Source organism: Scomber scombrus, chromosome 14 (genome assembly GCF_963691925.1).
Source record: "Scomber scombrus chromosome 14, fScoSco1.1, whole genome shotgun sequence".
Taxonomy (NCBI): Eukaryota; Metazoa; Chordata; class Actinopteri; order Scombriformes; family Scombridae; genus Scomber; species Scomber scombrus.
In genome coordinates, this window is record NC_084983.1 from 21171728 (window position 1) to 21184766 (window position 13039).

Consider the following 13039-nt stretch of genomic DNA (forward strand, 5'->3'; position numbering starts at 1 on the left):
ACTGTGTGACTTCTGTCACATGATGGCTCTTTTGTGTGTGTGTGTGTGTGTGTGTGTTGGGGGTTTGTTTTTGTCTGCTTTTTTTAGGATTTTATTTTTATTTTCAACATCAGGAACAAGCAGAGCACAGAGGGACAGAGAGAATGAGGGATGGTGAATCAAGGGATCATGCAGGAGACAGATAGAGAAGCATGGGTGAGAAACAGTTAAACATGAAGGAAAAGAAGAAAGGAAGGGGGGAGAAGGAGAAAGACAAATCTGGTCCAGGAAAGAAATAGATGTAGTAAAGGGAGAGACAGAAAGCAGCAGGAGAGAAAGAAGGGTGAAGTTGGACTGGTGGAGGGAGGGAGGAAGGGAGACAGAGAGGGGGAGGGAGAGAATGATTGCAGTGCTGCTCGCTCACGAGTTCCCGAAAGAGTCATATGACTGGCAGTCACATGCTGCTGGCCTCTGTGTACATACCTCACACTGCACTGCAGTGGACACACACACCCATGTACACACACAAACATGCTCGTTCAGAATAAGAGTGGCTTCATAAGCATGAGTATAAAAGTGTGTGTGTTATAAAATCTTTCATGATATTAATAACAAGGTGAAGAGAAAATACATGCATGTTGCATTCATGTCTGCAGTGTTTAAAAATTAAGGAAAACAATCTGCTTTCTTCCTCTCGGCCTGTCTTTCTTCTGTTCTCTCTTACATTGACACCGACAGTGGTTTCAAGTGAGCCATTACCAGAGCCTGGCTAAAAAACACACACACACACACACACACACACACACACACACACACACACACACACACACACACACACACACACACACACACACACACACACACCCTCCCCCTCCCCACCCTCCCAAATGCATTCCTCCTGAATAGGCTGCCAAGTTAAGAAGGCACATGACACAGGCTGATTGAACTCTCACTGCTTTTAGTTTGCTGTTTACACAAGTGCCTCTGGATTTGGTTTCTGTGTTTTTGGACGTGAACTACACAAAATGTATTGTTTTTCCCATGAAGAAGTTTACTTGATCTGGACCAAATGACCCTTTTTTATGTTCTGGACTGACCAAAATGTGGGGTCAAAATGTGACTTTTTATAGGCGACATGCACTCTCAGCCAGCTTCTCTCATTATTCTGTTCATGTTAGCAGAGGGTGAGGCCCTCAAAAACTGAAATCCCTCTGCCATGAAATCCGTTTGACTTTGCTGTTATCTGTTCCCACGTGTATGGGCGTTAACCTTTTTAAGATATAAACACATACATGTCTGCATCACTCTTGGTGATTTTATGTTCCTGTTCACAAACAACTAAGGCTTCCAGATCCTTTTTACAAGTTTAATACCAACCAAAAAAGAACTGTAAAAGTTTAGGCATGGCTGCTGAATGTAATCTATTCAAGAGCAGAACTTTTTTTGTGGCTTCTTTTATATTTGAAGTGAAAAAAACCCTCCATCAGCTGTGTTTTCATAAGCTAAAGATTGTCTACATCATTGTAATGCTTGCAAACAAAGCAGTCATCAATAAGCCAAACTCTATAAACTCACAATCCCCCTGGTTAAAAAAGAGAGTTGATTCTTTAAGTAAATTTAAGTGTAATACAATTTTTGATGCAAGTTGAACCTCCCACAGAGTAAAATGGAATTTGGCCTCACTCAGTCCTACTATATTTTATGTTTTTCCTTGGCAGAGCACTGAGGGCCAGGGGAAGATGTTTGGGAAATGCTGCCAGCTTCGTCCTACAGGAGGCAGCAGCAGTTCCTTGGACAGCTCCTCCTCCTGCACCTCCGAAACCAAGGAAACCAAGGAGCCGGGCCTCCGCTTCCAGGTAACACACATAGACTGATGCAAAATTCATTCACCTCTCGGAACTCATACGCATGCATACCCATGCATTAAAAGTGTCTCTTCTCTTCTCCTCGCCAGGGTTCAAGGTGTTCATCGGATGTGGTGATGCTGGGGGAAATGATGTTTGGCTCTGTCGCCATGAGCTACAAAGGCTCCACGTTAAAAATCCACCAGATCAGGTAAGAAGAATACAGATGCATCAGATAGTGAGTTTTTTTTGGTTGTTAAAATGTGATACATCCAAGGATTCAATGCTAGTTAGATTTTCATTACTGACGACAATGAAAATGCAGTAAATTAAAGTAGACGAGAAAGAGACGAGAGGAACAAGAAAGAAAAGGAGAAGTTGTGAATTGATGAGGAAGACATAAGTTGAAGTTGGATGTGAAAGACACACAAGCACATGAACTGATCCTACGTTGTGATGATCTTTGTCCCTGCATTATCATCATATCAGATCGCCACCTCAGCTGATGCTGAGTAAGGTTTTCACCGCCAGGACAGGGGGCAGCGTGTACGGCAGCCTCAACACGTAAGCACACAAACAAACACTTCTCACTCTGATTCCTATGGCAACTTGTTCCATGAGTCAGCACATACAGATATGCTGTCATCTCATCTTATTCTGTCCTCCTCTCCATCTGTCACTACTATGGTCCATACTGTGTTTACATCAACTGTCAAACTGTCTGTTTTTCTATCCCTTTTTCATTGAATTCATCACCTTTTTTTCTCTAAGCTCTATTCTCTGTTTATCAAAATTATAGCTAACTCAAATTTACATACAGTATAATCATTCTGTTAATCGTTACGTTAATGATTAATCATAATCATTCCTGTTTTATCTCACACAGGTTACAGGACAGCCTAGAGTTCATTGGACAGGACAGCAACACCTTAAGGCCTGATCAAAACACTGGGCCAAACAGTCTCCTAGGGAACATAGGTAACCACGTTGACGCAGTGACACACCAAACCTTCTTTATCCACCACTTAGTCTTCCTGTTTCCTTTTAGTTTACTTTTGAATTGAAAAGTAGAACAAGGGTGAAGTCTCTGTTTAGATCATTGCCACTCACTGTAGTGTCTTTCTTGAAGGGACATATAAAGCATGTCTGATTATGACAAATAGTATTTTGTAAGGATGATGATTTATTCATTTATGTTGTTCAGTAAATGACACTGCTTATCTTTACCTTTTGAGAGCAACCAAAAAACTTAATGAAAAGATATTTGACTGCTTAAAATTGTAAATACTACATTTCCTTGATCCTATTATTTAGTTGAAGTTCCTCTGCAGGACTGTGAGGCTGCACCAGATTGTGTTTCTCTCTTTGTGACACCTTTTTAACATTCCTGTTTGAATACAAACCAGGCTGGATAGACTCTGCCAACAGCTCCCCCTTACTGCTCCCCTACACTGAGATTATGAACAGTTGGAAAACTTTAAAACTGGCCCTGCAAGCATGAGTTTTCTCAGGAAATTAGCAGAATCAACTGTTATCTAATCAAACAGACGTGGAAGTTTATCTCTGCTGTGACTCATCTGGTGCTTCCCTGAAACCTCCTCATGACTGAAGTTGTAACTGGTGGTGAAACTAGATTGTTAACACATGTAAAAGTATGAAATTCTCCCAATAGAGAGAATAATGTAAAGAATATTAAGAACTGTTGGCAAAGTCTATTATTATGTGCATTTTCTCTGTCATCCTCACAGAAAAGACAACAAATAACTATTAGTACATATCAGAGCTATGAAGCCTGTCATAATTGAATTGTTTGATTAGCTGGGTTTTCTGTGAGTGATATCAGCCTTTTTGTGTGTCTGTCTGACTGACCGATTGACTGACCTACAGATAATGGTCATTATTTCGTTCCAGACTAAAAAGCTCCTGTAACATAGTTGTGGGATGGTCTGATGACAGGAGGCTGCCCAGCTTTCCTCCTTATTCATTCACTAACCATTGTTCATGTTTTTTTGTCTTTTTTTCCCCTCCTCCTCCTTTTCTATTCCATGTTTTTGTTTGTGCTGCGCAGGATTTTCTCAGCTCTGCAGCCCTCGACGGGCCTTCTCTGAACAGGGCCCTCTGCGTCTCATCAAGAGCGCATCTTTCTTTTCAGGTTGGCGCTTAAAACTGGCCATGACTGGCGTGTGCCAGTTGCATGCGTGTGTGTAGTAGGTTGTAGTTGCAGTAGTAGTGGTTGTACCAGCCTTGAATCTTTGCGGCTGCATGCCTGTGTGGTGATTCTTACAACAGAAATGGTAGCAGTAGTGATAGCATGCAATATCACATACAATAGCACATCTGCAAATAACTTGGGTCAGATAATAGCTGCATGAATAATTATTTTAAGGTGGTTCTCACCAGATACATTTAGTATATTCCTCAAAAATATTTTTATTTATTCAATTTGGGCATTTGTATTCAAATGTAGGTGTCACCAAATAACTCCAAGCCACCCCTCACCATTAAGTTACATGTATTTACAAGTGCTGGATAGCTTAAAATTGGCAGTGAACCTAAACAACAAAAGCTGCCACCTGGTAAATCTGAGAGGAAATACATATGCCTTTTTAAAAACCTGTCTTTCCTTTATTTTGGGAATGGCAAAGTCAAATAAGATAACCTTACCCATCGGCAATAAAGTTATCTCAAATAAATCATAAAATATATCTGCTGTTATTATCGGACCCGAGCCTGCAGGTGTATTAAGCACGCAGAAATGGTGGGAATGGGGGCTCACAGGTGTCGGTGGTTGTAGTTCTTACAGTCAAAGTTTTTGGAATTCCTTCTCCTTCTCTCTGTGATCTTCACTAACATTCTTTCACTAACACGTCACCTTTGACAGTGTCTGTGATACAATGGGCAATAATTTTAGGCTCTCTTTTCGTTTTTAAGCATCAATTATGACAACATCCCCAGTATTTCGCTTTTTAGTTGCCTGTTTTTTTTAGCTTTGTTTTTCTTCCTTATAAACTTTTTAATGATTCAGTCAAAGTTATCTGAGCATGCATTCACTCATACAGGAACATACAGGAGTTACACCATCTGCTGTGGGCCATTGAGCAGCTCCCCCAGACCAGCAGGGGGTGAAATGCTATGTTCAAGGGCACCTTAGCAGTAGTTATTTACTATTCTGCTTACTATGCTGAATTTATCTCAGCCTGTTTAAACAAGTAAAATGTCGGTCACAATCCCACTTCTTAAAATGCTGTGCCTAGTACGGGCAGCCAAAGTAGGAAATCAACCAATTATCAGTCAATGACAGTGACACACTGCCAGCTCTTTACAGCCTGGGACTTGTGTGACAGTAGCATTTGTTTTAATACCACTAATATAACACAGCAGGAAGTATTGCTTTAAGCCTTTCCCATGTATCATCACTGTAAATAAATTGACTGAATTCTCTCCTGATTAGCTCTTTGATCAGCTGTTTTTTTTCCCGCAAGAAAAGTAAGTACTGATTCTGTTTGCTCTGATCTGTGTAATGATTTTCCCACCAATTGCATTTACTGGACAGAACAGATCAGACAGCTACACAAAGTTTGCATATTTCCCTTTCAATATCCAACTGAGACTCTAAAACAACTTTGAATGTAGCTATAGAATAATGCTATCATTCATTATATCATGCTGATCAGAGAGTTTATTTTACCGGAGGTATTCAGTGGTTACTCCTCCATCCCTCTTTTGTGTCGGGGTTAAATCCTGCTCTAGTGAAGTGGTGGTGAGTTCTATAAAAACAGCCTCCACCTGAGCCATGCTGCCATCCCACAATCCTGTGTAGGGCACCCTTAGGTTGGCATGGCGTGTAGCATTGTCAGTTATGCAATGTTGGAATGGACATAAAGCACAGTATGCCACAGGAGCGCACAGTCACACACAAACACTTAGATGTCCTACAAAAAAAGCTCATGCTGACTTGCTCGTTAATCATCTGAAACTGAACTATGCTTTCAGCTGCACATTCAGATGTTGCATTTGTGGTTTTCTCACCTCTCTGCTGTGTACAGAGTCGACATTTTTCCCATTTTACCTTAAAGTGTTGACACATAGGACATTTGAGAGAAAGCGAATGGGCTCGCTGACATCACATATTAAGGCATCTGTTGTAAAAAGTTATATGAAAGCTGTAGCAGCTGTTGTATAGTGAAAGATTGAATGTGAGTGAGCAACAGCTTATTACAGCAGTAGTGCTTTTGCTTTTAAGACTTCCTATTTGTGGTGTTATAAAACAAAAGGTACACTAACGGCAGTATCACTTAATAAATGCTCTAACATCTATTTAAAAGTAGCAATCAGTCTAGCATATGCTTGTGTTTGGACCATTTAGAAATGATTCACCCTATGTACTGACCTCACATGTAGAAGCTGTAGGTTCATAATCTCATTGTGGTATAGCCATTTTAAACATTTTAAACCTTATCTTTACTGTATGTACTTTGTGAAACAACTACAATGCAGGCCAAGCAGTAACAAGTAAAACGCCAAAGAAAATCCTGATTTGAAATACCCACTTGTGTCTAGTAAAAAGAATGAAATGCAGTTCTTTGGGGATTAATTGAGATTGAGCCAGGCATAGATGCTGAGACTGAGAGGAATACAGCAGAGAACAAAAGGAGAAGCATTAGCCTCTGTTTGTCTGTGGATGAGAAGAGCACTATAAGACTCTGACTTTGTGGTGATCCTCAGCATGCTTGGTGCTCCATTATGTTAATCATATTGGTCTGTTTCTCACAGATTATTTTGTGTCTCTTGTTTTGTCTGTCCTCCTCTTTTCTTTTCCCCTAATTTTCTTCTTTCTCTCTTCTCTTCCTTTGTCACCCATCTGCCCTCTCCCTCAACCCAACCCAACACTTCACGTTCACCACCCTACCTCTCTGTCTTCTTCCTCCCCTCCTCCAGGCTACAGTCACCCCATGGACATGCCTGGCCGAGGGCTGTACGATGAGAGGGACAGCGGCATCGCCAGGTCAGGTAGGTTAATGAGGCTACAAGCCAAAGCCTGGATTGACCTACAGCTGAGCTTTGAATTGGGTTTACATTTATTCTCGTCAAGGACCAAGAGGTCAAGGAAGAGAAAAGATCAAGTGTATGTCAGGAAGTTATGGGGATGTTACACTTCAGAAAGTTTTCATCACCTTCTTTCAAACCACCATAGGTTCCCACAAATGTTTTCGATTTCCCCTCCCTCCCAAAACATGAGAAATGAAATTAAGACGTTTTTTTTCCCAAACACTTCCTGGGTGAAAGTGGTTGACCTGCTTATACTTTGCTGTTTAAAGTCAAGAGCATGAATGGTTATATAACCACAGTTAACCAGCTTAAGCTCTTATTCACTAATGTGAGATGCAGATGGGCACACATAGAGTTTTCCATTCATTAAAATGACCCACAGGTTCATGTGGATGGAAATAAAGCCTGGGAAAGGTGAGAGATGCAGGGTAACGGAAATTAGTCTTCCTTCCATTGGTCATCCTTTAGTTCTGAAGTATTTTGACCTAAAATCAGAGAGAAACATTATAATACAAGGATGACTGACAGTGCAGAGGTGTTTACAGGGCCTCTAGGGCCCAGAAAACCTTGTGCAATGGAAACTGAACCCCATCTCCCCTGCACTGCCCCCTGTCCCCCCCCCTCTACAAACACCACAATGTCCCGCTGGCATGACTGGTATGAGAGGAATTGTACTTTCTGCTCAAACCCGGGTCACATGCAGAGGATTAAATATAGCAGCTCTCAAAACCTGCTACTAGTAAATGAGCTTCTAATTCAAGACTCATCCTCTCTTCTCCACCTCCCAACTGCGGTTACTGACACACACACACACAAATACACACGTCCCTCTGTAACACACAATCCCTTCCCGTGTACCTCTCTCTTTTTACTATAGCTCGGTTGCTGCGTCTTCAACTCCCCGGCAAAGTGTTCTCTTTCTACTTCATACACACACCGATTCACTCTTCTCCTGAAGTTATCTCTCTTTATCTATTCACACATACACACAAGATCACACAGAGTATAAACGGTTCATGTGACCATTGATCAGTGCCCACTGCCTGAGCTGTAAATAACCCCTGTGATCAGGGCTTGTATTCAGTGTGTGTGTGTATGTGTGTGTAGGTGGTCATTATCGTGCCAGCCTAGTGTAAAGCCAGGTTGTCCGACAGCAGCATGTGACTGTTAGCAGGCAAGCTGATATTAGATCTCATGAGAAAGCCAGCTCCAGTAATTAAGGGTTGTGTGTGTGTGTGTGTGTGTGTGTGTGTGTGTGTGTGTGTGTGTGTGTGTGTGTGTGTGTGTGTGTGTGTGTGTGTGTGTGTGTGTGTGTGTGTGTGTGTGTGTGTGTGTGTGTGTGTGTGTGTGTGTGTGTGTGTGTGTGTGTGTGTGTGTGTGTATCCTTGTGTCCTGTACTTGTTTGCCCTTTTTCAAGCACTTTTCTTTGTCTCACTATGAACAGTTATTGTCCTCCATTTCTGGAGTGTGTGTGCGTGCTGTTCAGAATGAGTAGCCCTACGCATTTGTTGTCTGACTCACTCTTGTCCCTTTTCTCTTCTGTCATCCACCATTCCCTCCATCTGCTCCCCACTCCCTTATGTTCTCCTTCTACTAATTTCTACCCTTTAAAACTCTCGGCATGTCTCCTTTCCTCTTCTCTATCTATCCACATCCAATCCTTCCCTCCATCTCCCTCATTTAGCTTCTCTGAGCAGCCTGTTGAGCCAGCCTCCCTTCCCATCGCCCGGCTCCTCCTTGACCAGCAGCTGTGCGTCCAGCTACCAGCGGCGATGGCGCCGGAGCCAAACCACCAGCCTGGAAAACGGCGTCGTCCCCCGATGGTGAGACACATACATGCATACAAACCTGTGCAAGTTACATGTCAAAACCCATTTTACACAAATGAATGTATATTAAAATAATGAACAGGTATATTATTGTATATAATAATTACTGTAAATGCAGTAAAGGGATGGAGATAAGTCCTTCTGTGATTGACACTTAAACAAGCAAACACACTTAGAGAAGGAGAGGTACATTAAGAGAGAGAGAAAGTGTTGGAGATTTTCTGCACAACACACACAGGCCCTCCCAATAGCTAACCCACCCTCCATCTTTCTTCCCCATTTAGGGCCTCTGTCAGGCTTTTATAAAGTTTATCCTACTAGGACTTCCTCAGAGTCCAGCGGGCAGCTGGTAAAATGACACACACTGCTGCTATGCACTAATAACTGCACCCACAAACACACACTCAGTGCTGGGACCAGACAGGATGCTGTGTTGGCCTGTCGCTGTAAACGCAGCTGTCAGCCTCTGAGTGCTCTAATCTTCCTGGCGCTCCAGTTGAGCAGCACCAGAGCATTTTGTTTACCAGCTGCAACAGCAAAAGACACCAGGATTAAAATTTTCTTTTTAGATGTTTCAAACAGCTGAAAACATTGGTTGGATGGAGAACATTGACTGCTTATATCCAAGCAGTATTTACCCGCTGCCAAAGCATGAGAAAGCACAGGAGGCCATGAACAGTGTTCTGACTAGTTGTTTGAACATGTGCGGTAATATGTAAACATTTAGAAGTTTACACATATTCAAGCCATTAGAAGTTGTATCATATTTGTCTCTCCCCTGAAGTGAACTCTTTCTGTACTCTGTCCTAATCAGGTCAGTGGAGGAGAGCTTCAACATGTCTGACGAAAGCGGGGGACCAAGCCTTGGCGTGGCTCGGAAAAAGAAGATTGCCATCGGAGTCATCTTCATGCTGTCCTCCAACCCTGAGGAGAACATCCGCTTCCAAGATTTCTTCTTCTCTCACTTCCCTCTCTTTGAAAGCCACATGAACAAACTCAAGAGCGCCATCGAACAGGTGAATTAATGTGTACAACTGTGATTTCAGACCAACTACATGTTACAGTGTGTTTGGCAAGATTGGAGCTTTTTCTTGATTTCCCTTCTGTATTTCTTTAAGTGATGTTGACATGAATATTTGTTTTCACTCCAAAGATCGATATTTTGATGTGCTAGAGGTTTGTTTTTCAGAGGGAGATCACATTTCACCAAGATTTGTGTTCTTAATCACACCCTTGATTGACATTGTCGACTTAAGCCTGTCAGTGAAATCTATTTAGCAGTGAGATATGAATAGAACCCAAATGCAAACCTTACACCCTCTGCTGTTGTAATGAGCAGAATTGACCGGTCAATGGTCATACCTTGTATATCTGTTTACTGGTGTCAGCGTCAAATCCCTGGAATACTTCCAATTTTACCCTCCCACCCCTCCCCCCGTCATAGTCTCCCTCACATTTCTTGCTCCACCTTTCCTAACTTTGTTCGTCAGCTTCAGTGCCAAATATCTAAAAGTGCATGTGTGTTGTGTCACTCCCAAGGCCATGAAGATGAGTCGGCGATCAGCTGATGCTAGCCAGAGGGCCTTGGCTTACAGCCGAATGGTGGACAGTCTCAATGACTTCAGGTGGGTCAACAACTCACATTCATTCCCTTTGACACAGAAAAACATCATACTTTTTTTTTTTTTTTTTCATCTAATTTCTCTCTGGGAGGGCATCACATACTTCTCACGTAGTGTAGTAACTCTGCATAAAAAGGTGAATTTGTGGGATCTGAAGGTAACAGAGGTGAGGTAATTCTGCACCAGTTACTCATGCGGTGCTGAAGTGTCGCAACAATCAATAATTGAGTACACATGTGTAAGGATAACATAATGCTGACAGTCTATGCTCTTACTAATATTTACATTTTTGTTCCTTTTTAAATGAATTATTTATTACAAATGATGCACGTTAACCCCAGAAAGAAGTGTTGAAATATAAATGTCTTGAGCAAACTCTAAATGTTGCATTATAACAGCAGTGCATGCTGGAAATTATTGCTTTAGGGCTTTAGTTGTGTTTGGGAAAGCTTATTTAACAGTTTGAGAATCTACCAGTTACTTCTCAACTCTGCAACACAACTGTCATGCATAAAGATGATCCTTTATTTAGACTTAACACTAGTTCCAAAAATTATTAAATCTTTATTTGTGATGTCATGAAATATGAAATATGACTGCACATTTCTACTGATTAGGTGTCTGTGTGCATGCGTGTATGAGTGAGACGTGCTTGGCAGTACTACAAGTGTTTGGCACTCATAAAAGACAAACATATTTTATGTCTGTGCACACATGCATGCCTGTCTCCACCATTACTTTCACTGGCCACACACACACTGGCAGGCAGTTCCCTGTCTGAGGTCCCCCTACTGCTGTAGTCATATGCCTGTTGGCAGCTGGCCACGGCAACCCAAGCCTCCTGAGTGGCAACTCTATCTACCTCAGACACTGGCCACGAGCACCAGAATAGTAAATACTATCCAAGTGCCAGCAGGGGGAACGCTATTGCCTGGGACAAACAAAATATCTGTAAAATCTCACCTTCAGACAGCAGCTAAATATAAGTGTAGCCACCTTTGCCATTAAGGGGATTTGACTTCATGGAACATTACAGAAGGAAACTGGAAGAATTCCCTTTCCTTGACGTTGATTCTGCTTTGACGTAGTTGGAGGGCGGGCTCGTACATATACCCACGCATGCTGGCAAAGATAAGCTGCACACTTAGCAAAGGCATGTGTACATGAAAGTCACACCAGCCTATATTGGGGTTATGTTGGAGTTTGCAGTTAAAATACAAGCATGAGTACTGAGTAAAGCAAAACACTTAACACACCAGGGTTAAGAGTCTAATTTCCACACATACATAAAAATAAGTGCACTTATCCCTCTCTGAAGCACCTCAGATAAAAGTACACACCAAATGGCAAGCCAGCAGAAATTGTGGCACTATGCAGCCTGATAAGTGCTTTAAAGCTGTTAATGCAGCATTCATGTACATGCAACATCTGACTAATAGTGATAAATCAGAAATACTGATAGATATCAACACTGATAACTGTAAATAAAAGGCCCCGTCTCTTTGAATGCCAAAGGTGCAAAAACTGCAGTTTGCGCCAAATTGAGACCATTCATAATAATTGTGCAGCAATAATGAAGCAATATGCACATGGCTCTTTAAACTCTCATGAAACCACTGCACATAGTGAAGCCAAAAGCCATTGATGAGGTGAGATATGTTTGAATTTCTGCCCTCCATAGTGATGTTATTAAAGTCTCTCACATCAGTCTGACACAGTTTATTTCACATCACAGCCACGCTCTTTAAAGTTCACCTGAACAGCTGCTGCAGAGAAGCCGAGACTAGATCCCCCTCTCATCCAGCGCTGGCTCGGCCTCAGACCTCTGCCCACTGGGGGGTTTTCCGTAGATGAACGCACACCTGACACAGTGGGGTCAAGTGGAGCTTAAAAAGGCCATAGATAAGTCAACCCGTTTATAACACAGGAATGAATAAAGCATTATTAGGTCATTTGATGCTGTAGCCCAAATGACGTATCATCTCTGCTGAGAACAAAATGTAAGCGGAACCCAAGACATGTTTTGCGTGTGTTGAGTTACAAGTGACATCAAGTCCATTCTGGTTTACCCAGCTGGACACTGCTATGGACACAAATCTAATGTAGCTAATTTGAGTTTGTTCATATGCACTGTTGCTCTTGTAATGGCTTGTCCTTGTTGAGTGGATCATCTCTTGGAGAGAGAAAACAAGGCAGTACCAGTTTTTTAACCACCAGCCGACATTTAAAATAACAATTGTAATCAAAATCATTATTTATTTTCAGTCATTACAAACTCCTCCAAGCAAACTCCTGTCACACTGTTGGTATTAATCATGAGAGGACAGGTTTAGGATTACAACACTAAACAGCTTAGTGATTTAATAACTGCTTGCAACAACTGCAACACACCCAGTTGTTACTTGGAAAAAACGGCTGCAAAAACATCAACTAAAAGTTGATTGATCACTGATTTTCTGGAGTTGTTATGAAGGTCACTTTCTCTGTGTGACACCTGTGTATCGTCAGCATGCTTCCTATTGGCATCTCCTCTTTCACTGCTTTATAGTTCAGAGGTTGAGAGTTTACTGCAGAATTAACCTTGTTTACAACCTGAGATCTCATGCAGTTTCCTGTAAGACTAAATCAAGCTTGGAAAACAGCACAGCGTGTTTTTTTTCTTTATCAGTAGGCTCTGCAAAGTCTTGTGACAGATCACCTGGGTTGATAGTGTAAG

The 13039-nt window shown here is 41.9% G+C and overlaps 1 protein-coding gene across 2 annotated transcripts in view; it reads left to right on the forward strand.

The window, feature by feature from the left end:
* fnip1 (folliculin interacting protein 1) overlaps positions 1 to 13039 on the forward strand; it is a 38748-nt gene that overhangs the window by 16207 nt on the left and 9502 nt on the right. Inside the window, exons 3-11 of one of the 2 annotated variants that reach the window (XM_062433408.1) lie at positions 1698 to 1835; positions 1934 to 2034; positions 2313 to 2387; positions 2710 to 2801; positions 3892 to 3975; positions 6762 to 6833; positions 8557 to 8695; positions 9516 to 9717; positions 10241 to 10326. In XM_062433408.1, coding sequence (XP_062289392.1) covers positions 1698 to 1835; positions 1934 to 2034; positions 2313 to 2387; positions 2710 to 2801; positions 3892 to 3975; positions 6762 to 6833; positions 8557 to 8695; positions 9516 to 9717; positions 10241 to 10326 — 989 coding nt within the window. The remainder of the gene's footprint in view (positions 1 to 1697; positions 1836 to 1933; positions 2035 to 2312; positions 2388 to 2709; positions 2802 to 3891; positions 3976 to 6761; positions 6834 to 8556; positions 8696 to 9515; positions 9718 to 10240; positions 10327 to 13039) is intronic. The other variant, XM_062433409.1, reaches the window with a different exon arrangement.